At 52.2% G+C, this 24,153-nt stretch overlaps 1 protein-coding gene across 1 annotated transcript; it reads left to right on the top strand.

Annotated features, from left to right (window-relative positions):
- The first annotated feature begins 1,639 nt into the window (after positions 1–1,639).
- On the top strand, positions 1,640–22,769 carry BMF (Bcl2 modifying factor). The gene is given in 7 exon segments (XM_082736415.1): positions 1,640–1,735; positions 1,737–1,792; positions 2,179–2,223; positions 2,226–2,306; positions 4,511–4,807; positions 6,244–6,404; positions 18,717–22,769. Coding segments are annotated over 7 exon segments (807 nt in total). The 5' UTR covers positions 1,640–1,670; the 3' UTR covers positions 18,819–22,769.
- The last annotated feature ends 1,384 nt before the right edge of the window (positions 22,770–24,153 follow it).

Genomic DNA, 24,153 nt, shown 5'->3' on the forward strand with positions numbered 1-24,153 from the left:
TGGTAAAATAATATACCTCCTTTCTGGACATCCGTCAACTCCTGGGGAACTGGGCTGCTGGCCAACCTTGACTCTCCCCTCTTTCCCTTTTCCCTCTTCTCTGGACTTCGGAGATAGTGTTTTCCTGCCTACTAACCCCAACCCTCTATATGCCTGGTTGGCTCTCTTTCAGGTGCACTTTGAGGGAGCTAAGGAAAGAATGGGTAGGGGAAATGTGCAAGGAGATTTCAGGCTCCTCTGGGGTAAGAGTCCCAGGTCCACTTAACTTAAATCTGTCTGAGTTTACAACCAGAGAGAGCAGTTTGGTGGTCAGAGGAATGTCTGTCTCTACAATCCCTGGGGTCAGGCCCATCATTGACCACCTAGTCTGTTACAGGGACTGGCTTGCTCTCATTGATTTCTGGCTTCTTTTATCTTTCCTAAAATGCAGACTTGGTCAAGTCGCTCATCCTCTATAAAAATCTTTGCTGGCTCCCTTTTGCCTCCAGTACGGATTCTCCAGCCTGGCATTGCAGGGACACCTATGTATTCAGACCTGAATCCACCTGAATCCTGGGGTGCACCCAAACACCCCTCCTCCAGCCTGCCCTGCTCCCAAGACAGATTGTCCAGTTCAGCTCTTTATTCTGCTGTCCCTGGCCTGGGCTGCTTTATCTGGTCTTCCTTATTGAAAAATTCCCCCATCCTTCAAGGCCCAACTCAAAAGCTATCTCCCTGAAGCTTTCCCCAATGGAATGCTTTCTCAATTTTTCTCCACCTTCCAGTGGTCATTGTTCCTAAGAATTAACACATTTCATGCGGCATTCGGCATGCATTCGGTTATTCTCAAGTCTTCCTCCGGGAGGAAACTGTAAGCTTTCTGAGGACAGGCACCGGGTTTTGGGCTTCTAACCCAGTTATCTGGCACAATGTAGGTATTCAGTAAATGTTTGTGAAATGGCCTGGAGACTCCTTTACTGATAGTACGCGATCTCCGGGACACATCTCTGGATGCTGCCATAAACAGGATGGGTGTCAGCTGCTCAAGCAGCCCCTGTATTTTTTATCTTTCCTCTCCTCAGCCAGATACTTAATCTTTAAGTGTCCACGCCCACTCAAGAAGAGGACATGAGATTCCCTTCGGATGTGTTTGATCTGAATGTCACTCAGTAACGGCGCCAGACGCACGTGTTCTCACTCTTCCTACAGATTTGCGCCTGGAGTTTATTTCTGACGCGCTAAGCAGGCGGGAGGGTGCTTTGCCACCAGGCCAGGATCCCCCAAGGGCCCGCACCTTGCACTCGTTGGACGCCGCCAGCCGCGTCTAATGCTTCCGGGCTCCTCCTCCCCCTCCCTTTCTGGACGCTCCGTAATTATTCGGTCCATTCCGGAGAAAGAGTAGACAAAAGTCACTTTGGCGCCCCCTCTCTACCTTCTATTAGGACTCAGGGACTCTCGGCCGCTTCCCGAGCTTGCAATTGGAACAGAATCTGCGCGGACTACGGCGCTCCAATTGCGTTTCTGACGGAAGCCGGAATTTCGCTCGGCCCCTTGCAACGTTTCCAAGGGAAGGTTCGTACATTCGTGACAGTCCCTGGCAGCCGCCCAGCCCGGGACTTGGGGCTCCACTCGCCATTGGCCAGCCGTGGGCGTGACGCGCAGGAGGCGGGGCCTCATCAGCTGTTTGCGGGATGCCCCGAGCGGGCGTATTTTGGAAACAATACCGCGCGGTGCACAGTGGCCTCCTCCCGCGCCAGCCAGCCAGCTGCCGCCGCCGCCCCTGCCCGCGCCTCCCGCCACCCGCCTCAGCCCGGTGAGCGCGCGGGAGGCCGGGGACCGGGCGGAGTTGGATAGCACCTCCTCGGGGAAGTGGGGAGAGGAGTCGTGCTGCGCATGGGGGCCCGGGAAGGGTTGGGCTGCAGGCGTCTGGGGTGAACATGAAGGACTGGAGCGCTGGGGTGCGGGAACGGGGTGCAGTACCCTCATCTAGGTGCAGTGCTCCACGAGGGAACTAGGGGGTAGCAGCATTTCAGACAGCAAGGAGTTGGGTCCAGGTGGGCAGGGGAACCTGCGGTTCACTGCTGAGCAGACCTGGGCTCCGGAGAACGGCCGGGCCTCTGGATCTGACTTTGGGGTAGGATAGGGAGTTGTGGGGCGGCCAGCCTCTGTGCGGAGTCTGAAGGCTCTTCTCCTTAACAGCTGGGCTCTTTCCCTCCTTCCCAATTGCGTCTGGGCGCCAAGCCCCTGAGTGCTCGTCACGCTGGACCCTGGCGCGGAGCCCTGGCATCACGATTCGGAGGCTGAGACTCTCTCCTGGAGTCACCCAGGTCTGCTGTGTGTCGTGTGGGTGCGTGTGTATGCATGTATGTGTGCGTTCCCAGATTTTAACTCCTATAGAGGTTCAGAGTGCCTGGCTCCTGTCTTCTCCTGGAAGGAGGAGTCTTAAGTTCAGCATCCTTGTTACAGCCGTTGGGGGCTGGAATGGCTCCAGCGGGCTTTGGTTCCCCTTGCTAGGAATAAAGCCTTCCCAGGCTGTGCTCTCAAGAAGTGTGCTCCTCCTACCAGCTTGGACATGACCGCCTCAGCTCAGGCAAAGGGGAGAAGTGGGTCTCCTTGCCTTACCCCAGTTTACCTTTGACTTTGCCCAGGACCCTTTGGGAGGCTCCCACCTACAGAAGAGCCACCTGCAGTTCCTGTGGAGAATGGGTAGGGTCCCAGGGCTTACAGAGACACACCCTATGGCTACATGTCCCCCACAGTCCAGTCCAGTCCAGTCCAGGCAAGGGCTGAACTTTGGGGCTTTGCTGGGAGGGGGAGGGGGAGGTGACAGGCTTCAAAGGAAAAACCAAGACAATGACTGCTGCTTGTGATTTGCTTTGGTGGGCCCCTTTTTAGGCTGGGATTGCCAGCTTGCAGAGAAAAGGCTGAAGGGCAGGAGGGGAGCCCCTGCCAGGTAACTGGCAAGACAGCTCTTGGTCCTTTTAACCAGAAACTTCGTTTCCTGGTGCTGATGAGCTGAAGATCTCCTCCCCTCTTTTGGGAAACACTTTCCAAAGAACACCATGTGCCTGTTTTGCCATCCCAGCCAGCGTCTCCTCACTCACCAGGGAAGAGGGGAGAGATGGGATCAGAGATAGCTCACGGGCTTGTTGGGATGGAGAGAGGGTTGAAGCAAGCACCTCAGAGACCGCTCGAATTTAGGGAAGCCAAGATTCTGAATTTAAGTGAGATTCCTTTAAGTACTTTACCAACCCACAGACCATTTGGCTTGTTCTTCAAAGGCAAGGGACTGGGAGACAGAATTCCCATGGGCTCTCTAATTGAATCTGGCAGCGACAAACAGTATCTCTATATCCTTAACCATTCAGGTAGCTGCTGCTTCTGTTGCCCCAGGGACCATAACAGAGTGTGTGTGTGTGTGTGTGTGTGTGTGTGTGTGTGTGTGTGTGTATAGCTGTGTTGGGAGCTCAAGATGCTGGGTGGCTCCCAGCTCATATTTCCAAAAGCCGTCAGGTGGAGCAAGAGGAACTTCTTTATCACCAAGAACCCCCTCTCAACAACCTGAGTAGTATAGAGGCAGTGAGTGAGGTCACAGAAAGAGGGGTGAATTTCACTTCCTTCTGTGAGGAAGGTTATACCAGTCTCAGGTTCAGCGCTGACAGGAATGGTAGGCTGTAGGGAAAGAAGATTGAAGTCATGGGTCCTAGTGAGTAGGCTGAGCTGGGGAGGCTGGCCTCACTGCCGGGTGTTGGACCTCCCCTCTAGGCCAAGCTGCTGCTGTGCTGGGAGGGCAGTGACTAACTTGGGTCTTCCTGCCCTCTCTCCCAGGACACATGCTTACCACACCGTGGAGCCTGTTTGTTGTGTTGAGTAAGCAGGGGGTGGAGACCAGAGTAGATGGGCAGGTGGGCGGGGCTTAGTGGGTTTGGAGGGAACCCGGGACAGCCCTAGGATTGCTGGCTTTTGTTTTTTTGCTGCCCAGCCAGAGCTCAGCTCAGACTGAGATGAGTGCTTGGGTGGTTACTCTTCAGGGAAGTGAGTGAGTGAGAGAGAGAGAGTGTGTGTGTGTGTGTGTTGTGAGCGTGGTGTGTACTGCCCGGTCGCAGCACCCTCTGCCCTCCCACAGCCACTCACAGGGTCTAGTCTTGTTGACATTTCCCCAGGTGTCCTGCATGCTTGGAGCAGTTGATCATACCCCTGCTATTGCTCAGAGTCAACAGCAGTTAGACTTCGTGACCCGAACTAGCCTGGGTCAGAAGAAAAGGCCCGGGGCGGGGGGGGGGGGGGGGGGGAGGGGGGGAGGTGGCTCTGGGAGGGCCCAGGGCTAAGGTATGGCGCACCCTTGGACATGAGGCCACACCCTTGGACATGAGACCATGGTAGTACTTTATCACCGGTTGTCTGTCCTCAGTACCTGGCCCCACTTCCCCAGATAAGAAGGGGAAGCAGGAAAGAAGAAAAGGGAGGAGAATCCTTCAGGCTTGGCCCAGGGAGGAGCAGCATCCCAGAGGCCTGCCTTGCACCCTAACAGGGGAGATGGAGCCGCCTCAGTGTGTGGAGGAGCTGGAGGATGACGTGTTCCAGCCAGAGGATGGGGAGCCGGGGACCCAGCCTGGGAGCTTGCTCTCTGCTGACCTGTTTGCCCAGAGCCAGCTGGACTGCCCTCTTAGCCGTCTGCATCTCTTCCCTCTCACCCACTGCTGTGGCCCTGGGCTTCGACCCACCAGCCAGGAGGACAAGGCCACCCAGACCCTCAGTCCAGCCTCCCCGAGTCAGGGTGTCATGCTGCCTTGTGGGGTGACCGAAGAACCCCAGCGACTCTTTTATGGTGAGTGCTCTTAGCCTCAAGACTCCTCCCATAGAGATTGGGGGAAAAGAGGGGACTTCCCCTCCTCAGACCTGCACTTTGTTGTTTCCTTCCCCAAATTGAACAACAGGGGCTATGGATTCCTCGACTCTTGTCACTCTGCTTCTCTGCTTGGTATTGCTTTTCACTTGTGCTCCTCGGGCACCAAGAAAGGCAAGTGGCAATGCCATCATTTCTGCCTTTATGTCCTTTTCTGCAGGGATCTTTGGGGCCATGGTGTCTTTTGGGGTTGGAGAGAGGGTACCTAGGCCTTGGGCTTGACATCCTTTTGTGTTCCTGGGAGTGATATGTCTTCCATACATTGGCCAATGTGACCCCAGAGAAGGTTAGGGGATCTGTGACTCGCTGATGACACTGAAGGGAAAAACCCAGCCCTTTCTGGAAGGGAAGGTTCCTGAAGGCAGAAGGTGTCACTTGGGACTTTCTGTGCTTGGAAGGGGAACTAGAGAAAGAGGTTGGGCTTGCTGGGGCTCAGTGCCAGCACAAGAACAGTTTGCAAGGCTCAATCAGACAAGACCCCTTCATTTGTGGGCTTAAGTGGTTTGTTTTATGAGTAACGTGCCCTCCTCTGGTGAAGGAATAGGGTCAGACACTCAGTCCGCTTTCTTCTTTTAGCACAATAGCTTACGGAGGGAGGGGAAAGGTTCGGAGGCTGCCTTGCTAGGTCTGAGGGAGCCTATCAAGAAGACGCTGCAGTTATTCCCAAGGGAGCTGCCCAGTAGTACTTTGGGGAGGCGGGGAAGATGGATACAGCGTGCTGCAGGGAAGAGGGAACAGAGGGAGGAGGCGGGCGAGCACCCCTAGTGGCAGCTCGCTTGCCAGCATTTGGGTAGGGCGCAGCACTGGTCTCGAGGTCTTGCGGTCTGGCCTGGGGCTCCTCCAGAGAGGAACTTGGCTATCCAGTGGGTCCGAGGAGTTTTCTCTCCGTAGTTTTAGCACCACTGCCCAGAGCTTCAGGACCTGGGACCAGCCAGGAGGAAAAAGTGAAGGCACATTTTGGTTTTCTCTTTCTCCTGCCTTGCTTTGCTCAACTCAGGAACTCTGGAGAGCTGCCTCCGGAGCTTTTCCAGAGAAGAGCTTCAACCTGCTACTGCATGAAAAATAAATTGTGGTCCAGCATAGTTTGGTAAATAAAGACAGAAGGCTGGCGGGCTCCCACACACATAGTCCTTTTGCCCTGGCACTTCCTGGGAGTGGAGAAAGCTAGGACCTTTCCCTCCCTCTGAGCATCGGCTTTTAGATGCTTGGGCGGCAGGCAGGTTGGGCTGTCCACGTCTGGAAGTGTGTCTGATCAAGGCCTCAGGCCCTCCGCCCCAAGCCTCAGTCAGGAGTGGTAGGCAGGGGGTGGATGGTGCAGTTGTGGAGAATGCTGAGATGTGGGCCCTCTGTCTTTGCAGGCAACGCTGGCTACCGGCTCCCTCTCCCTGCCAGCTTCCCTGCAGGCTTGCCTCTCGGGGACCAGCCCCCTGAAGGGCAGTGGCAGCATCGAGCAGAGGTACAGATTGCCCGAAAGCTTCAGTGCATTGCAGACCAGTTCCATCGACTTCACATGCAGCAAGTAGGCATGGGGCCTTGGGGCGGGGTTGGGGGGAGAGTCTGCTGGGGCTGGGGGCTAGGACCTGCCTCAGCAACTCAGTCTCTGCCAGGCCCCATGGAGATGGTGTCAGAGTTTTGGCCTTGGCCACTGTGAGTCCCATGAACCAGCTGGGCCCAATGGGCTGAGCACTCTTGCCATCTCTGAGCTCCAGGTTGGTTCTCTGTCCTCTCTGAGCTCAGGCTTCCTAAGAGCGGTTTGTCCAGCGGTTTGTCAGGAAGCGCTACCATCTCTCCTGGGGAAATGGGGTGGTTTGCTACAGCCAGCCTTGTGTGACGCAGTGTGTCTGCTGGAGGCCAGGTTGGGAGACTGTCCCTCCCAGACCCAAGGGGAAGATTTTCAGGCTGCTGCAGTGCAGACAGACAGTCGGACAGTTGGTGGGGGGTGGTGCCTGACTTGAGGTGCGGTGGGAACCGGGTAACCAAGGCCAACTAAGGCTGAGGGATGGGCTTGAAAGGGGGAAAGTGGTGGAACCGGTTGTAACCTGACACTTTCCAGCTGGGGAGGCTGCTCCTCATTGTCTCTGTCTGGGAACGGGGACCTGGGACTCTGGAGAGCAGTACCTCGGAGAGTCTCTCCAGATTGGCGGCCGGGGCACTTGGCCGGCAGCCTGGCACTGGCCCCGCCGGGGTGGAGCATCGCGTGTCTGCAGAGCATGTGGCAGTCCATCAACAAAGGCGGCGGCTGGCAGGCTCGTGCTGGGGGAGCCCTCCGTGCCACGGCTGGAGGCTGCCCTACTCTGCAGCCAGCCGCTGTCTGGGCCAGCCTCTGGGCACTTAACCCTTCCTCTCTGGGCTGGCTTTCTGGATGGCTGCCAAGGCAGGGAGGGGGCCCAAGGCTGAATCCGTGCTTGGACAACCACCACAGAAGCAAAGGCACGCCACCTGGAGAGGAACACAATCCCTGCCTCGGCAGCCGTCCTGGCTAGCGGGTTGTGTGTTTGTGTGTATGTGTCTGGAGTCAAGAGAATGAATAACTCATCACGATTGGGCAGACCCTGAGTTTAGATGGGTAACTTCAGGCGATCAGAGTGGGTTTGACTAAAAGGCCAAACTATTGCCAACGCCAAGGGAGAGTTATCTTTTGACCACCTGAGAACAGACCATTGGGGGTTACATATGATTAACGCCTTCTGCCAAGGAGTTCTGAGGGAAATCTGGGGCTAGACCTGGTCCTGGCTAGCACTCCCAGTCCCTTAGTGATCTGGAAGAGAGGGGGGCCCTATGCTTAGGTGATAAGGCAGCCTGGCTTCCTCTGTTCGCCCCTCTCTCCAGTCCCTAGTCCCTCCTTTGATTGTTTTCTGGAAACATGGCTTCAGATCTCCTCTGCATTCCATGTGTGGGCTCACTGATTCTGGATTTCCGTCTCTTGGCCTCCTCCCTCCCCCTTTCACTCTAGCCTGGTTGTACAGGCCTATGGTTGAGACCAGCTCAAAGCTTCCAGTCCCCATGCTGGAGCTGCTGGAGGGCACAGCGGCTGTGGTTCTCCCAGATCCATCTAGAGGCTGTCATTCCCAGTAGACCTGATCTCTCTCAACAGTTGTTTCTCAGAATATTTGTACATCCATTGGTGAGCCCTCCATAGGCTTGGGAGCAGGCTGGGAAGACAGGACTAGAACATAGCCCAGCGCCCTTTCTTGATGACTCAGTCCTGAATGGGAGGAGGCAGCCCTCATTTGAAGAGCTGACCTGCTCTTTGCTGCTTGGCACCATTTCCCCCAGTCCCAGGCTCCCTTTTTGAGGGTATCTTTCAAGCTATCAGCTAGAGCTATCCCAGCCTGGGAGGAGGGGCAGAACAGCAACCAAAGGAGAAGCACAGAGAATCTCCCCTGTGGTGGTCTACACCTCACCCCTGCTGGCTCCTGAGTTCCCTGTGTCCCTGTGTCCCTTACCCTCCTGCCTGCTGTCTACTCCTGTCTCACAGTCTCAGGAGGCCTGTTGGCTAAGCCTTTCTAGCCCAGAGCCAGTTTTACCAAATTTTCCATTACAGAGAACCAGGCTTTTTGTCTGTGGAATCCTCTTGCTTTTAACCCTATCCTCCCCACTAACCCTGCTCACAGACCTTCTCCAGGAGCTCATCCTGCAGGAAGGGCTAGGATAATGGCCACAGGTTACTGGCACGCAGAGGAACTTTCAGCAGCTAGCTTTAAGTCATTTTCTGACCCTGATTATGACATAAACCACAGTCTAATATTTCATATCTAGAAAGTATTGTTGTGGCTCCTATATCCTTTTCTTTTCTTTTCCTAGTCCCTTCCTCTGCAGGCAGGGACACCAAGGTGCTAGGAAGAAAGTGGTTTAGGATTAAGTCTCTAGGCTTTGAGTCCAAAATCCCAAAGCCCAGTTTTAAACACCAGCTCTACCACCCACTAGCCATCAGGAAGGCCCTTGACCTTGTGAACTCTATCTAGCTCCTTCTCTGTAAATTAGAGCTAACACCCCAGAACATTATCGTGAAGATTAAGTGAGAAAATACCACTGAAAGCTCCAGGTGTAACACAGTAGGTATTCTTTAATGTGGGTCTCCTGTTGTCTGTTTGGAAGCCTGACATCCCTCATATTTGTTCTTACCGGTTCACTGTGCATTTCCCACGCTTCCCGTCAGGCTGCTCCTTAGCAGCACTGCCTTGCCTGAGCTCCCCTCCACCTGCCCTGCACAGAGAAATCAGTGTCCAAGCTGTTCACTTGTGGGCCTTGGCCTTGTATATTTCTCCTTAAAGAAGGACGGTCGGGGCGCCTGGGTGGCTCAGTGGTTAAGCCGCTGCCTTCGGCTCGGGTCATGATCTCAGGGTCCTGGGATCGAGTCCCGCATCGGGCTCTCTGCTCAGCAGGGAGCCTGCTTCCTCCTCTCTCTCTCTCTGCCTGCCTCTCTGCCTACTTGTGATTTCTCTCTGTCAAATAAATAAATAAAATCTTTAAAAAAAAAAAAAAAAGAAGGACGGTCATCCCCTATCGTTAGAGGCTGAGTTTAGGGAGCCAGGAAAAACAACCCAAGAGCTAGTAAGGTGTTGAGAGGGCTTGGCTATTTCCTTTCTCCTCAGACCTGGGATGGTGTCCCAGGGCCAGACAATGGCCATTGGTCCCTGAGTCCTGTAGGGATTGTGAGTGTCTGCTTTTGGTCCCTAGTTACAGACCTCAGTTACCCTTTTTCTGTGTCAGGGGAAAACTTCTTCCTAGGAGATGAGGAGCCAAGTGGGTGTGGGGTACTGTGATGGGGTAGTGCATTGTAGGATGGCATTAGAGCAAACCCAGTACACCAGCATGACCCTTAATTCAAAATGTTGCAGATACCACTGGATGTTGGACCTCAATTTTTTGCCAACCACATACTTAGTGATCAGTTCAGGCTGGCTCCTCTGGGTGGAAAGGCAAGAATTTGAAGGCAGAAGATCAATGTCCGTGAGGTGCTTTTTATTGGTTCTGTGGGTCTCCAAAGCAGCAAGAGAGTCAGAGGCTGAGCGCTTTGAGATGAAAGCCCTTCCCAACCCATCTTCCCTTGATGGGGTTGGGAATGGAATGTTCCCCTCTTTTTTTTAATATATACATTTTATTTGTTTATTTTAGAGAGAGAAAGAGTGGAGGGGCAGTGGTGGAGGGAGAGGGACAAGCAGACTCTGCTCTGGGCACCAAGCCCAATGTAGGGCTCAGTCTCTCTCAGATCTCTCATGACCCGAGATCATGACCTGAGCCGAAATCAAGAGTCGGACACTCAACTGACTGAGCCACCCAGATGCCCCTGGAATGTTCTCCTCTTTGTTCCTCTGCAGCGGGTGATCTGTGGTGATCTGCTGATCACAGCCTACCTTCACTCAGGCTCTGTGAAGGCACCCTGGTATTTCTGTGTCTGTCCAGCTTCTAGAGTGAAGAGCAGGTGCAAGTTTGCTTTCTCACTGTGTTTCCGGGTTGCTCGGGTCAGAAGGTGTGGGTTCGAGAAACTCCATTCACCTTGCCAGGGTCTCCTCCAACATGGGCCTAAGAATGGACAGTAGCTGCTATCCCCTTCTCTTAGAAATGTCTCCTATCCCAATGGCACCATCTTGAAATTGATGGGGCAATGTTAAGAAGCCAAGAATCGTCAAAAAAAAAAAAAAAAAATGCCACTGTAGACCATTGAGTGAGCAAAGCTACAAGAACATTGGAATTCTTTGAGTTGGAAATGACTTTTTCACTTGGACCAGGAGTGGCTTCATTCTGAATAGTCAGATTTGGAAATTCCCTGAGTAGTAATTAGACTTTCTGGAAAATGAAATCTGAGGAAAACGTTAGCCACTCACTAAAAACTATTTTTTGTGGCAATATCACAGAAAGGATCCTAGACTTAAAGGCAGATCTGGGTTCAAATTTCCACCTTTGTCACTTACGAGTTCTCTGTCTACAGGCAAATCATTTAACTTCTCTGAGCCTCAATTTCTAATAGTTACCTAGCAGAGCAGATATAAAAGCCCAGTAGAGATTATAACATATATAACTATTAAGGTGTGGGCAGCTTAACACTTGGAGAAATGTGCCAAAAGATGATTTTAGGATTTTGCTTGGACCTGCCTTTATAGTTCTTAGGGAGCTTGCTTGGAAGTTGTACCCAGAGTGGTGTTTACATCTGCCAACAGCCTGGATCCTTTGTTTAGGGGGCCCTTGACTGCTTCCTGACCCTTTGGGCTCCCTTCCTTGTTGCTGAGTGGTTTTGGGGGCTCAGACTGTGGCTAATGAGGTTGTTGAGGCCCTAGAAGTGGCAGCCCTGGGCAGGAGCCCCAGAGATTCACCTCAGAGTGAGAAGGTCCCTGTAGGGCCAGCCTCTGTTCCAGCAGTGGGAGATCTACCTAGGAGGGTGCTTGGGGAAGAGTGAGGCTGGGGGAGGGGTTGTGGAGGGCCGCTGTGCGTGAGAGCCAGGCCTGGGCTTGGGGGCCCTGTGTTTGCTCTGTGGCTGGCTCTGTTTATATCGCTCACTATATTTAGCTTCTGAGTCATCAGCGTGGCTGACTGGAGGCCGAGTTCCCCACACAACTTTGCACCTGACTACTCTCTCTTCCAGGAGAAGGGCCTTGTAGTTCCGGATAGTTCATTCCCTCCTCACCAAGCTAGGCCTTGGGGATGGGAGTGGGTTTTGTTTTGTTTTGTTTTTTTCTCCTTAGGGGAGAAGGGGGGTGATGGGAGGAGGAGTTGAGAGAGGCACTAGAAAAGAAGGATGAAGAAAGCCTTCTTGTTTGTCTTTTGATCGTCTCTGGTAACTGAGAGGGCATGTTCCATGACCAGAATGAGAGCAGTCAGTATATGTGGTAGGAAGGAGGGTCCAGCCTTCGTCCATGCTTAGCTTACCTTGTCCTGGCCCTGGGCAGGACAAGAACAATCAGCTGCCAAGGCCCCGATTTGGGAGTCAGAGCTTTGGGGGCTCCTTTTCCACAGTCTTGGAGCCCCATGGCAGATCTGCCGCTCCTCAATCTCCGGTCTCCTTTACCTTCCACCAGAGCACACACACCAGGATTCCTTCCTGAGTTCTGAAGAAGTTGTCTAGTAGCTCGGTGGAGCAATTGTCAGGCTGATGGAGCCAGAGCCATCCCTGTGGAAGGTTGGGGAAGGGCCCCAGGAGTTCTAGCCTCCAGAGGCTCTGAAGATATGGTTGGTGCACACAGCCCTGTCTCCCAGCCCCCCGTGGCTGGAGCCAGTGGCCTGCAGTTGCATTAGAGGAAACCGTCCTGTCTTCCACTGACACCCAGCCGGCCCTGAGCTACCCTTTCTTCCGTGAGAAAGAGATGGGTGTTACCATCATGGCAGCCAGTGGCCTCCAGATTCTGTTAGCACTGCTGGCTGCCCTGAGGAAGCTCTTGGCCAGGGATATTTTTTTTCTTTTCCATTTTGCCATATCACTTGTTCCTCTAGCATCTGGGTCAGAAGCCTTTCAGTGGGCCACTGAAATCAAGAGGCTGCCCTGTGAGTTTCAGAATCCCTTGCTCTGCTTGGCAGCCTGGAATTCTAAGCCCAGCAACCTCTAGCTGTCTTGGCCCATCTCAGAGTGAAAAGTCAGGGATTTCCCTAGGACTTCATAAGTCTGTTTAGAAGTTAGCACTCCTGGGGCAGGCGCTCTGAGGGAGAAGATGTTGAGGGAATCTCTCAGCGAGGTTAAGTGGAGCACAGGTTTCCTTGTCCTCCCCATGGAAAGTGATCTGCTCCTAGCAGTAACCAGGCACATTGCTTTACGTGGATGTCTCTCATTAGATCACCACAGTAATCTCATGCCTCTGGATCCTGTTATCCCCATTTTGTAGGACACTGAGGCACACAGAGGAGACACCATGCCCAAGTTATGCTCTAAGTGGCTATGCTAAGAGCCATGCGGATCTGACTGATCCTCAGACTTTGGTCTTCCCACAACCTGTCTCTGCTTCCAGGCACCCCCTGGAAGATAGGAGCATGAGGGAGCACCCACTCAGTGCCCTGACCTGCCTCTGTCTCCCATAAAACTTACTTCTATGCTCTTGTTGCCTTCAGTTCAGACTGTACGATAATTGAGGACAGTTGACATCTTGCTCCTCTTTGTATTCGAGTCTTAGCTTGGTTCCTTGATAAAAGTGCTTATTTGGGTGCTTGATAAGAGCTTGCTGAATTGAACAAAAACATCTTCTCAACTTCTTTCAAGTGGAATTTTCCTGACGTCTCTCTTATCTCTGTGTTCCTGTTCTCGGTGGTGAGACTTTCTCCCTCAGCCTCGGCCAGGGTGGGTTTGGACTATGATGGCTAAGGGAAAGGGGCGGGAAAACAACTCCCGTGCAAAACAGGGGATAGGAAATTCTTCATTTGAAAGAAACCAAGTGTAGTTTCAGAACATGATCTGAAGTTATAATTTCAGAGCAGTTTCTGCTTTATTTCTGTTTGATTTTCAGTTAGCTCTGCCTCTGGAAGGTTTATTTTTTTCTGGTCCACAGCATCCTTACTAAATAGTTAATGATCTGGAAACAATGTCTTTAAACATATTGGGGGAGTGGCTCAGTGACTATTCTCTTTGAAGAGTTAGAGCTACTTGCCTTGATGTGAATGAACACACTGTAACACTTTACTGGAAAAACCTAACTCTGGAGTCAGAAGTCAGAATAACCTCCCTCCCATCTAACATGCTTGGGGGAATGTTTCTGAGCCTTTACCTCCCCATCTGTACAATGGGATCGACAGAACGTGTACTTCCTGGGTTCCAGATCTTTGTGAAGGGAAATAGGAAGATAGGAAGGTATGAAATATTGTAAATTGCTGTCTGTTTTTGGTAAACTGGCAGGGTTCTTTTTAAGCCTGGCCACAGTGTAGGCTTGCTCTTTGCTCTAGTTCTTTGGGGGTGAATTAGCTTTCGCTGGAGCATCTGGAACACGGGTGACACACAAAAGCCCCCAGAAGGTGTGAATTGGATCCAAGGGGAGAGAGGCAGAGGGAGATTCTTATCCAGTGAAGGGAGGGAACAGTCTTTGTGCTGAGGGTAGAGGCCACGTGGGATGAAACAGAGTTTGATTTGTGTAATCCAACCTTGTCAGACACCACAGCCAGCTCTTTAAAACAAAAAAAAAACAAAAAAAAAAAAAAAAAAAAAGAAAAGAAAAGAAAAAGAAGAAGAAAAAAAGCCTTTTACTAGTTGGGCCTCTCCCTAGGCAAGAGGCTGATCCTATCACATCAAGTACATCTTCAGACCTGGCCAGACATCAGTCGTTGCTGGCCTCAGACAAGTGGGTTATCTTGCAGGGCTGAGTTTTCTGTAGTTGGCCCAGTGTACACTTGATGAGTACCTACTGTGTGCCCCTGCATGCTCCCTGTTACACAGGACGTGTGGCTGTCTATTCAGTTGCCATGCCTTGTACACAGTGGGGGTGACTCGAGCCCTTGTTAGCTGGATCACCTTTGTGCCCTGACCATAGCAAGAAAGTGGGATGGAGAAAGAAGAGCCTGAGGTCTCCAATGCCTGTCTGTGCTCTCTTAACTGAAGAGGATACTTTTTTTTTTTTTTTTGAAGATTTTATTTTTTTGTTTGACAGAATCAGCGAGAGAGGGAACACAAGCAGGGGAAGTGGGAGAGGGAGAAGCAGGTCTCCTGCTGAGCAGGGAGTCCTCCTCGGGGCTTGATCCCAACATCCCAAGGTCATGACCTGAGCTGAAGGCAGACGCTTAATGGCTGAGGCACCCAGGTGCCCATGAAGAGGATATTCTTATCCACCATGTTGGATCCCATTCTCTTGGGGCATTCACCTCTATTTTTCCCCCATGCCTTGGTCCTACCCTCTCAACTCTCAGTTGGAGGCCTTCTGGTGTAACCTTCAATTCCCAGCAATTTCCCATCCCCTGTACCTCAACCTCCTGATCCCGAAGGGCACCCTGACTCTGCATTCCTAGAACCCCCACTTTTTGCAGGTTCCCAGACTTAGAAGTCTACTCAAGCTGAGTCTAGGAGAGCTGGGCACTGCTCTGGGGGTTTGCACTCCCTGAGTTCAGGTTCTGTGCCCTGTGCTTTGCCAAGCACCTAAGCATCGAGGCCAAGCCTACTCTTTCCCGCTTCCCTTCTCCTCCCCTGTTCCTCTGCACCTTCTGCTAGAAGCATCCATGTTCCATGGCGATTGGGTGTCTTTGTGTACCTCATCCTGTTCACTGAATGTTGATTTCCTTCCTCCTTACTGTTTCTCTCATAGGCCTCCCTTCATGTCCTTTTTCTTTCCTTTCTGGTCAGGCCCTTTTGTTTAATTTTTTTTTTTCAGTATTGTATTTATTGTTGTTTCTCGTAATCAGGGCATTTGTTGATAGTTTTGGTATGAGGCACCTCGGTTGAGAAAGAGGGCCTTTTGGGGGCTGTCCTGTGGCAAGAGAAGGCTGAGTGGAATTTGTGTGGCATCTGCTTGTGCCCAGAGCAGGGGCTCCTAAGGCTGAGGACCGGTTACCAGGCTGTGTGCTTGCTGGTCTCGTGGCTGCCGCACAGCCAGCTTGACTCCTGATGGGACAGCCTGGTCTCCCAGCCCAGCCAGACCCTCCAGTAGGCTGGCTGGATTCAGCCATTGGAGCTCGGAGTTGTAATCCTGAGGGTAATTGTGGATGACAGACTTCACATCACAAACCATAAGGTTGGGAAGCACCTCAGTGGTTTCCAAATACCTGTCTGTGGCCTGGCTGCCTCAGAACCACCTGGGCAGGGTTTACCTCGGGCTTGGCCAAGTCATCATTCTGTTGGGAAGAGATCGAAAGAGACTGAGGAAAAAAAAAAAAGACCCAGTCACAAAATATTTTCCTCTAGGCTCACAAGTGATTTTATTTTCTTCTCTCTCATTTCTTGTGTTTTTCAGTTTTTTCTACTGTTAACATGTATTACTTTGATGACTAAAATATACCATAAATGTTACTTCTGATTTTTAAAATGGCACCGTGGGGCGCCTGGCTGTCTCAGTCAGTGGAGCGTGTGACTCTTGATCTCTGGATTGTGAGTTCGAGCCCCATTGTAGGTGTAGAAATTACTTAAAAAAAAGAAAACCTTAAAAATAAATAAACAGATAAAATTTTTAAATGTCACCCAGAGCACTTGTTCAACGTACAAATTCCTGGGCTGCTTCCCCGGAGATTCTGACCCAGTTGGTCTGGGTGGAACCCTGGGACTCCATATTTATAATAGCATGTCCGCAGATTCTGTGACGCGGTCAGGTTTGGGAACAACTGATCTCATACCGTGCCTGCATTTCTCCTATAAGGGAAGTGAGGACTCACTAACAGGCTGGTGGGAAGCCCCTGCCTACAGCCAGGTACTCTGATTCCTGGCACAGGGAGCCTTCCTTGCTGATCCATGTACCCGAAGGCCTGTCACAGACAGATGCATGGGCTTGGTTCCTTCCCAACGGTGGGCCTATGTGGCCTGCCTTTGTCTCCCAACAAGACCAGAAGTGGGATTGGCCCAGGCCACAAATCATAGAATTATGATCTCCCTTCCTTGGCTATTGGGCTATTTTGATGCAATTTAGAGAAGGGGAGGGGAGAGGGTCTGCTTTGGCATAAAGAAAGGTGTATGGTGGCATTCAGAGAATAATGATAATGGGTAAAGCCATTGCTCTAGGGCCAGGTTGGAATTCTTCCAGTCCCGGCCACTTGGTAGCCTTGTAGCTGAGTTATTGAACTCTTTCAATGTTCTCATTGTAAAATGGGGATGATGGTATAGAACAATCTCATAGGGCTGTTGAGAATGGCCAAACGAGTTTAATATGTCTCCAAGTCATTTTGGGATCTTGTTAAAAATGCACATTCCAATTCAGTAGATCCTCATTTCTAGTAAGTTCCCTGGGGATGGCGAGGCTGCTGGTCCACGGACCCCACTTTGAGAAGCAAGGATGTAGAACAGAACAGAGCCTGGCAGAATAGTAACTCAGTGTTACTATTCTTGTATGATTGTGGTTGTTATTGTTGCTTGGTCTTTTCAAACAGGCACCTGAGAAGACTTGGAATTCCAGCAGACAGGCCTCTCCGGGGACCAGTCTTTTCCTGGATTTTCCGCCACATGACCTTTCCACCTGTCCTGGGCAGCAGCTGGGGGTGGGAAGCAGGAGGAGGGGTGCCCTGCTCAGCTGCTGCAGGCAGGCCTGAGAGCCTTCAGGTTTTGCAGCTGAGTCCTTTTTCACGCTGCTTTACTCTAACCAGATTTTGTTAAGCCGGCTGTGTTTCCTCTTTTTACTCATCTTTGTTTACAAAACACAAGGAAGCCATCAGTCTCCTGCTGCAGTCTGCCAGGACTCCTCTGTGGCACACCCCGATTTCCCCTCCTGGCAGTGGCCTGGGATCCAGCTTTCTGGGTGGTTTTCCAGCCTCCCTTCCTCAGGGGCCAGGGGCTCGATGTTGCCCCAGACAGAGAAGGGCATTCTGTTCACCTGCCTCAGCATGGCCCTGACGTCAGCCTCAGTCTGCAGGTCACCTCTCCCCACTTAGTGGCCCAAGTCCAGCTGGGGATTGGGGTGGGGGTGGCAGGAACACAGAACCTGCACGGTTGCCTGGGGCAAAGTCCAGGAGGCCAAGGCCAGCTGCCCCCACAAAGCTCCAAGGGTGCAGGTGACCTGAGCTCACTTTCATTCTGCCCCTGACTTAGCCTGTCCTCTTCATCGGAGAGGCAAGAGCTGGGGCAGTGGTTAAAGAGAGCACAAGGAGGGCCCGGCTCTGCTGTCAGTTCACCGGGAAGCTGCAATGAGCCCGGTCCAGCCTGTGCTGGCTTCTTCTGGCATGCTGGCTTTTTATTCCCCTATCCACTGAGGACCCCGTGGAGAGGGCCCCAATCCAGTCCTCCTGCCCTGGCAGACAAAGAGAGAACAAAGACCGCCTCTTCCAGCACCCCAGTCCTCTCTGGTGGAGGGGGGAGGGGCTCCACTGGCCCCTGGGAAAGGGTACCTGTGTGGGCGGGGCCCCAGCCCCAATCCTGTGAGCCCCTGACCCCTGACCTTTGCCCTCAGCTTCCCTGCCTGACAGTAGGACCTGGGATAACCTCCAGAGAGTAGTGTGCATTCTTTGTTTTTGTTTTGTTTTCAAGTATGTTCTTGCTTAACGTTTAATTGGCTCCAGTCAGTAGGAAAGTGCTCCAAGAGGGATTATTTATGGCTTACTGTCAAGAGCAGCTATAAAAAGGGCAGCAGCAAGCTGGAGATGCTGGGAAGGGAGAGAGGGCGGGCGCACAAGTGTGTGTGTGTGTGTGTGTCTCTGTGTATGCGCGTGTTTGCACTGGATGAAATCAGATTTTTGCTGCCTCAGCAGTGTGGTTTAAATTGAAGATTAACCCTTTGACCTTCACAGTGTCAAATCACTTGCAGATGGAGGCTCCCCCCCTTTCCCCCTTGTTCTCTGTGTTACTTTGGAGTTGGGGGAGCGAGGGGGGCACCTCTTCTCTTTCTTTCTGAAGAAAGTTTGTTGTTCATGCAGCTGAGGTTTGAGGGGCTCAGGAGCCAATCTGATTAAAAGCAGCACTTGGCTAAACTCTGGAAAATCCAGCAAGCAGGGGAAAAAGTTTAATCCTCTTGTGCACAGTGCATAAAGAGCCTGGTCTTTTCTTTTTAATGTTAAAACTGCCATTGTTTTTGGAGAACTCAACTATCTCTCCCTCATCGCCACTCTTCTCATCACCCTCCTACTCCAATTCCCCCCTCCTCTCCCCAGGTTGCTGTCCTGATAGGATTAAAGTGCTGCCCCCAGACAACCTCGATCTAAACTTTTACTGGGAATGATAAGGACTTGGGAGTTGTGGAGGCTACAGGCTACTTTTAGGAATTAACTTTTTTTTTTTTTTTTTTTGCCTTTTCAGCACCAGCAAAACCAAAATCGGGTGTGGTGGCAGATCCTTCTCTTCCTACACAACCTTGCTTTGAACGCGGACGAGAACAGGAATGGGGCGGGTCCCAGGTGAGGCTGGGCCGCCCTCTTTGTCCGGGGCACCACAGGAAGGACTTCAGCAAGGACTGACACTGTGTCATGTGAAGTTGATTGTTGCTGTTTTGCATTTGCATTTGCCAAGTTTCTCTTCCGTGTACATAAGACATACCCTACACGGGACTTCTTTCCCCGTTCAGGACCTCGACCAGGAATGAGGGCCTTTGTCAAACACTGTTGAAGCGGAGGCTGATGGGTCTGTAGTGTGGGACCTCCCAAGGGCTCTGACAAGTCGCGTCTTCAGTGAGTGGTTGTTAAAGATAACCAGGTAGTGATGTTCTCCAGCCAGTGGATGTACTTTTCCTACAGGGGCTTGGTTAAGAAATAGGAGACTGGATTAGACTCCTGGTCCCGCCAATGCTATCAGCCTTCCACCGTGGACAGGCCCGAGATCTGCCAGTCATACTGCTTTCATTCCCCAGGGCCTCGGCCAGGGGCTTTCCAGCTGAGCATGGCAACTTCCACGAGGCCAGTCAGCCAGCTCCATATCTGGGTTCTCCTTTGGCCCAGCCAGTGCCAGCCCCAAGGGCTCAGGGATTCTGGCCCAGCCCCTGTCATCTCCAGCAGACCTCAGGGAGGGTTGGGTTTCTCCAAGGACCCCTCAAACGTGCCGCAAAATGAACCACACTTCTGGGTAGGCCTCGAGTCTTACTTGCTCCCCCTCAGAGGCCCAGCGTTGGGCCCAAGGTGCTGGACCCCTGCTACCTCTGGCTGCCTGAGGATGGTTGGGTGTCCACCACGGATGAGCCAAATAGCCAAGGAACGTGCCATAACTAGCAGCTTGTGCCTTCGTCAGCTCTTCTTTCAAAAGACCCAGCCAACAAACTGGTTTTCTCCCCTCTATCTGCGCACTCTGGGAGCACGAAGGGCAGGATTACAGCAGAGCTGGGGAACGTGGGGGCCATCCCACCTGTGAAAACCAGCCCGAGAGGAACCCAGAGCCCTTGGTTTCCTTGGAAACAACATACCTCCTCCCGCTTCTCCCCATTCCTTTTCCACACCTAGTGGGATACAGGAAGAAGCCAGCTCCATGGCTTTGTCAGCTGAAATGTGTCTTTTAGAGCAACAGACAATGGTTAGAGTGTGGAACCATCAAAGCTGGGTACACATTTCCTGGCTTCCTTCAGCTTCCCTGGAGGCCAGAAGGGCGTGCTCTGGAGCTCAGTGGGCTCATAACTGCCTCTGAACTTCCCTTCTCAACCTGCTGTGGCACTAATGGAGAGAATTGAAAGCAGCCAGGCCAGCAGCTCTGATAGCAGATGCGGGGAATCTGAAAAGACACAGGGAATCTGTTAACCAGACACGTAGAAATTAAATTATAATTTTTGCCTATGTAAAAAAAGGTAACATTGGTGCTAACATGAAGCAAGGCCCAAAGAAAAGGTGGTTTCCGTGGGCAGAGAAGACCTCAGGGCTACCCAAGGAAATCAGAGGAGTCCAAGTAGACTCTCAAATCTAAACAAGCCCAAGCTTCTCCAGTTCTACAGAGAGGAGGTCTTCAGGAAGCATTCATCTACTGGATGTACAGTTGGGCAGGTTGTTCACTGCATAAGGGCACCTGCAGAAGAAGGTAATGGAAGCTAAAATTCAGCTCATGCTCTACCCTCCAGGCTATATGCCCTAGTTTGGAGCTATGTCTGCTCAGAAGAAGGGGTGCCTTTCCTAATTTGCACAAAGGTGCCATATGGGCTCCCAGTGGCCCTGAGGTGCAGGACCTCAGACTGTATATTAGCCTTTGTTTTCTTTTGCTTGGATGTTCTGGAGGTATTACCTCTTCTTGGCTAGAATTCTATTCTCAGGGTGTATACCATGGTTTGTCTGCTAAGAAGAAGGGTTCCTGCTTACAAGGAGGAGCCCAGGGAACAGGTGAAGACCAGCTCCGGGACACGCTGACTGTTGTGAAATCCAGCCTTCTTTGCGTGTCTCCGCTCTGTTTTTGGATGTGCATTGGACATGTGCCATTTTTCCCCTCTCCTGGACCAAGGCAGTGACAGGCAGGCTGCTGGTGTATTCCAAATGGCACACAAGAAAACCAGGATGATTTCTGCTAGCCACTTTGAACCCCACTTAGCAAACTTCCCACTGGAGCTGAGTGAGAGAACAAATATATGGTCTGGGGCCTCAGGGCAGAGGCAAAGCCAAAGCCATCAGCTTCAGAGATCTTGGCAGGCCCAGGTAAGATGTCCTGTGGCCTGCCCTAAGAAACTGAGCCCAGAGTTTGACAAGCCCACCTGAACACTGAGCCTGGGGCCAGGTGGACGGTGATCTGACTGCACTGTCTCCATCTTATGGGAAGCCAGGAACTAACTCACTGTCCTAAGCAAGCTGGGGCACAATTTAAAACCCCCCTCCTTCTCTCTTGCCCCCAAAACACACAGGAGGTAAACAGCCCCTGAAAGGAGAGAGGTTCCTCCTGGCTGGCTGGTTTTAATTGGCCTAGTGATCTAGACTGCCCCCTTCCCCCTCTGCCTGGTGACTTGGTCTGAACATTCCTCAAGTCCAGCCTCAGGAGACACATCCCTCCCTCTGGGCCCCCTTCCCTCATCTCCAGCCCCCACCCTCCATTCCCCCATCCCCCAGAGCTTGGCCGTCTCTAGTTAGGGGGTGGAGAATCAGATTTGGAGGGAGGGAGACTCTGACCCAGCTCCTGACCTGTAACCAGCTGAAGACTTGTGGAGTTTTTGTGGTTTGCTGAGGGTGAGGGGTGGGTGAGGGGCTGGAAACCTCCCTCTCATTATAGAAAAGCCCTGGAGGGAGGAAGCCTGATATTCAGCCCTTCTAACTCAGAACCCTAGAGTTTCTGGAAGCTGGTAGACAGAACTGGGGAGAGAACCCCCACCCCCAGCCCAGACATCTGACTCCCTTAGTGAGTTGGAGGACCTGGGGTGGCCTTTGCCTTTGCCTGCTTCAGATGTTGGGCTGCTGGAGAGCTGTCCCTGTGGCCTTGCTTAGTGCAAGAGAGAGAAAGATCACCTCCCAGTGACCTCCCCAAGCCCTGAGGGGTGTGAGTCCTTTTCCAGAGCTTACGTGTCAGGGGTTCTCCAAACGCTCAGAGGGGCTCAACTGACTTGTCTCACTGTCCCCAGTGGCCCAGGCTCATCCAAGGGTGGTTCCAGCCTGGGCATAGAAAGCAGTGGGGGGGGGGGGGCAGTATTATTTGGGATGGTCCAGCCACGGTCTCCAGTGGGGGCTGGGGAGCCACTGCGCCTGCCCCGGTCAGCAAGGAGCAAGCACACTGAGAGCTGGCAAGCTTGTGTCATTTGGTGGACTTGATGAAGAGGGGCTATGGAGAGTGGAGAGCAGCAAAAACAAAAAGACTTCTGCCTCCACTACTCTGCGGGGCTTTTGGGAATCAGCATTCAGCCCAGGCTGCAAGAAGCTGCAATGCCCTCTGGGTACAGGCAGGTCCTTGGTGGGATGCTGGACCTTGGCTGGACTTGGTCCAGGAAGGGGTTAACTTGTCAGCCCTTCGAAGCCTCCTGGGCACACTGTGGGCAGGGGGCACCTCAGCCTGTGGGGACTTGGAGCTTCACAGGAATAACACAGAAAGCCAAGCTCTTCCACAGATAAGCCTCCCAGGCCATGGGAACTGGGAGCCAGCAGCCGGGTCTTCCCCACCCCGTCTCTGCACAAGTAGCCAGTGCCTCTCCCTGCTCTGTGAGCATTGCCCAGCGGGCCACCCCCTCCCTGGGTCCACAGGGACTGTCAGGGGGAGACCCAGTGAGAATGTAGCATTTTGTTCAGCCCAGATTAGCTGTCCTGGGTTCTAGGCACTGCCTCTGGAGAGAGACAGGGAAAGAGAGGGAGGGGAGTGGGGATCCATTAACCTGTATAGAATATTTGGCTTTCTGTTCTTCACATGCATGTATGTGTGTGTATACTCTACCCCATCGATTGGTACAATTTTTAATAAAACTTTTTAAGCAAAGCTGGTCTTTCTTTTTCAAGGTGTGATAAAACTCCAAGGGGATCCCTTAGGGAATTAGAGACTCCTCCCTTGTTTCTGGCTGCTGTTCTGAGTTAGCCCCAGGCTCCCTGCTTTTGTCGGGACTTCCTGTCCCCTCTGGGAGTGGAGAGGAGCTGTGCTGACCTCACAGTTAGCAGCACCGGAGAGGCTCCATGAGGTGGAAAGACTGGGGCTTTGAATCCAGACTTGGATTTGGATCCGGTTTCAGTGTTCACCAGCTGAACGATCTTGGGCAAATGATGTCCCCTCTCTGAGCCTACTCCTTTTCCATGAGGATGTGTAAGCAACGCTGGTCTGCAGAACAGAGGGGAAGGGCAGAGGCCTTCAGTGGGAGCAGGCTTGGTGACCCCCAAAATGCCTAGGAGCCCCTCTACCGCCCTCTACCCCTCTCCTGTCCTGTGTCTAGCTGGTCTTTGACTTCTTTTATCAAGGCAGCATCTCAGGAGGTATGCTGGTTGGAGGGGGACTTGAATTTCTTTGTGGATTAACAAGGTGTCTGACTCAAAAGGGTCATTAAAATCCCTTGACAGAATTCTGAAAATCCTTGGAAAAAGCCCCACTTCTGGTCCTATGAGCAGTGAACTGCGAGCTGAAGGGCCAGGTCACCTTATCCGTGTGGGTTCCCTGTGATTTAGGAGGCCTGCTCTCCAAGGGCCAGCTTTGGACTCCAGTTCCTACCCTCACAGATAGTGGGAGCTTTCATGTCAATTGCCGTGCCTGGCCTCTTCATTTTTTAAAATAGTTTATTGATTTTATTGATTTGAGAGAGAGAGAGAGAGAGTGTGTGTGTGTGTGAGTTGCGGGGTGGCAGAGGGAGAGGGAGAAGCAGGCTCCCCCCTGAGTAGGGAACAATCCAGGACCCCAGGATCATGACCTGAGCAGAGGGCAGATGCTTAACCGACTGAGCCACCCAGGTGCCCCTTACCACTTCATTTTATGCATGAGTAAACTGAGGCCCAGAGAGGGGATGTAATTTTCTCTTCAGGATTTTTAAATAGCTGAGTCAGTCAGAGGGGGGCTAACTCCATCCGCCCAGGTTTCCATCTGGAAATAGCAGTGCTCTTGCCCAGATCTGCAGGGAAGCCAAAACTTGTCTATTTTTAATGCCAAATAACTGCCTCTTGTCCTGTAAAACATGGCACTTCTGACCACTCTATATTTGGACAGAGAGATTTATTTTTACTGGAGTGCGGTAGAAGCGGGGCCTGGTGCCACATCCGGGTGTTATTGTACATTGCACGTGCTGGGTTGTAGTCGAGCCCATTAAGCAGCTCCTCTGAGGTACGTGGGGAATTAGTAGGTAATTGGTGAGAGGAATGTCTTTCAAGTCATCCGCCGCTACTTA

Source organism: Mustela nivalis (genome assembly GCF_964662115.1).
Source record: "Mustela nivalis genome assembly, chromosome: 6".
NCBI classification, from domain to species: Eukaryota; Metazoa; Chordata; class Mammalia; order Carnivora; family Mustelidae; genus Mustela; species Mustela nivalis.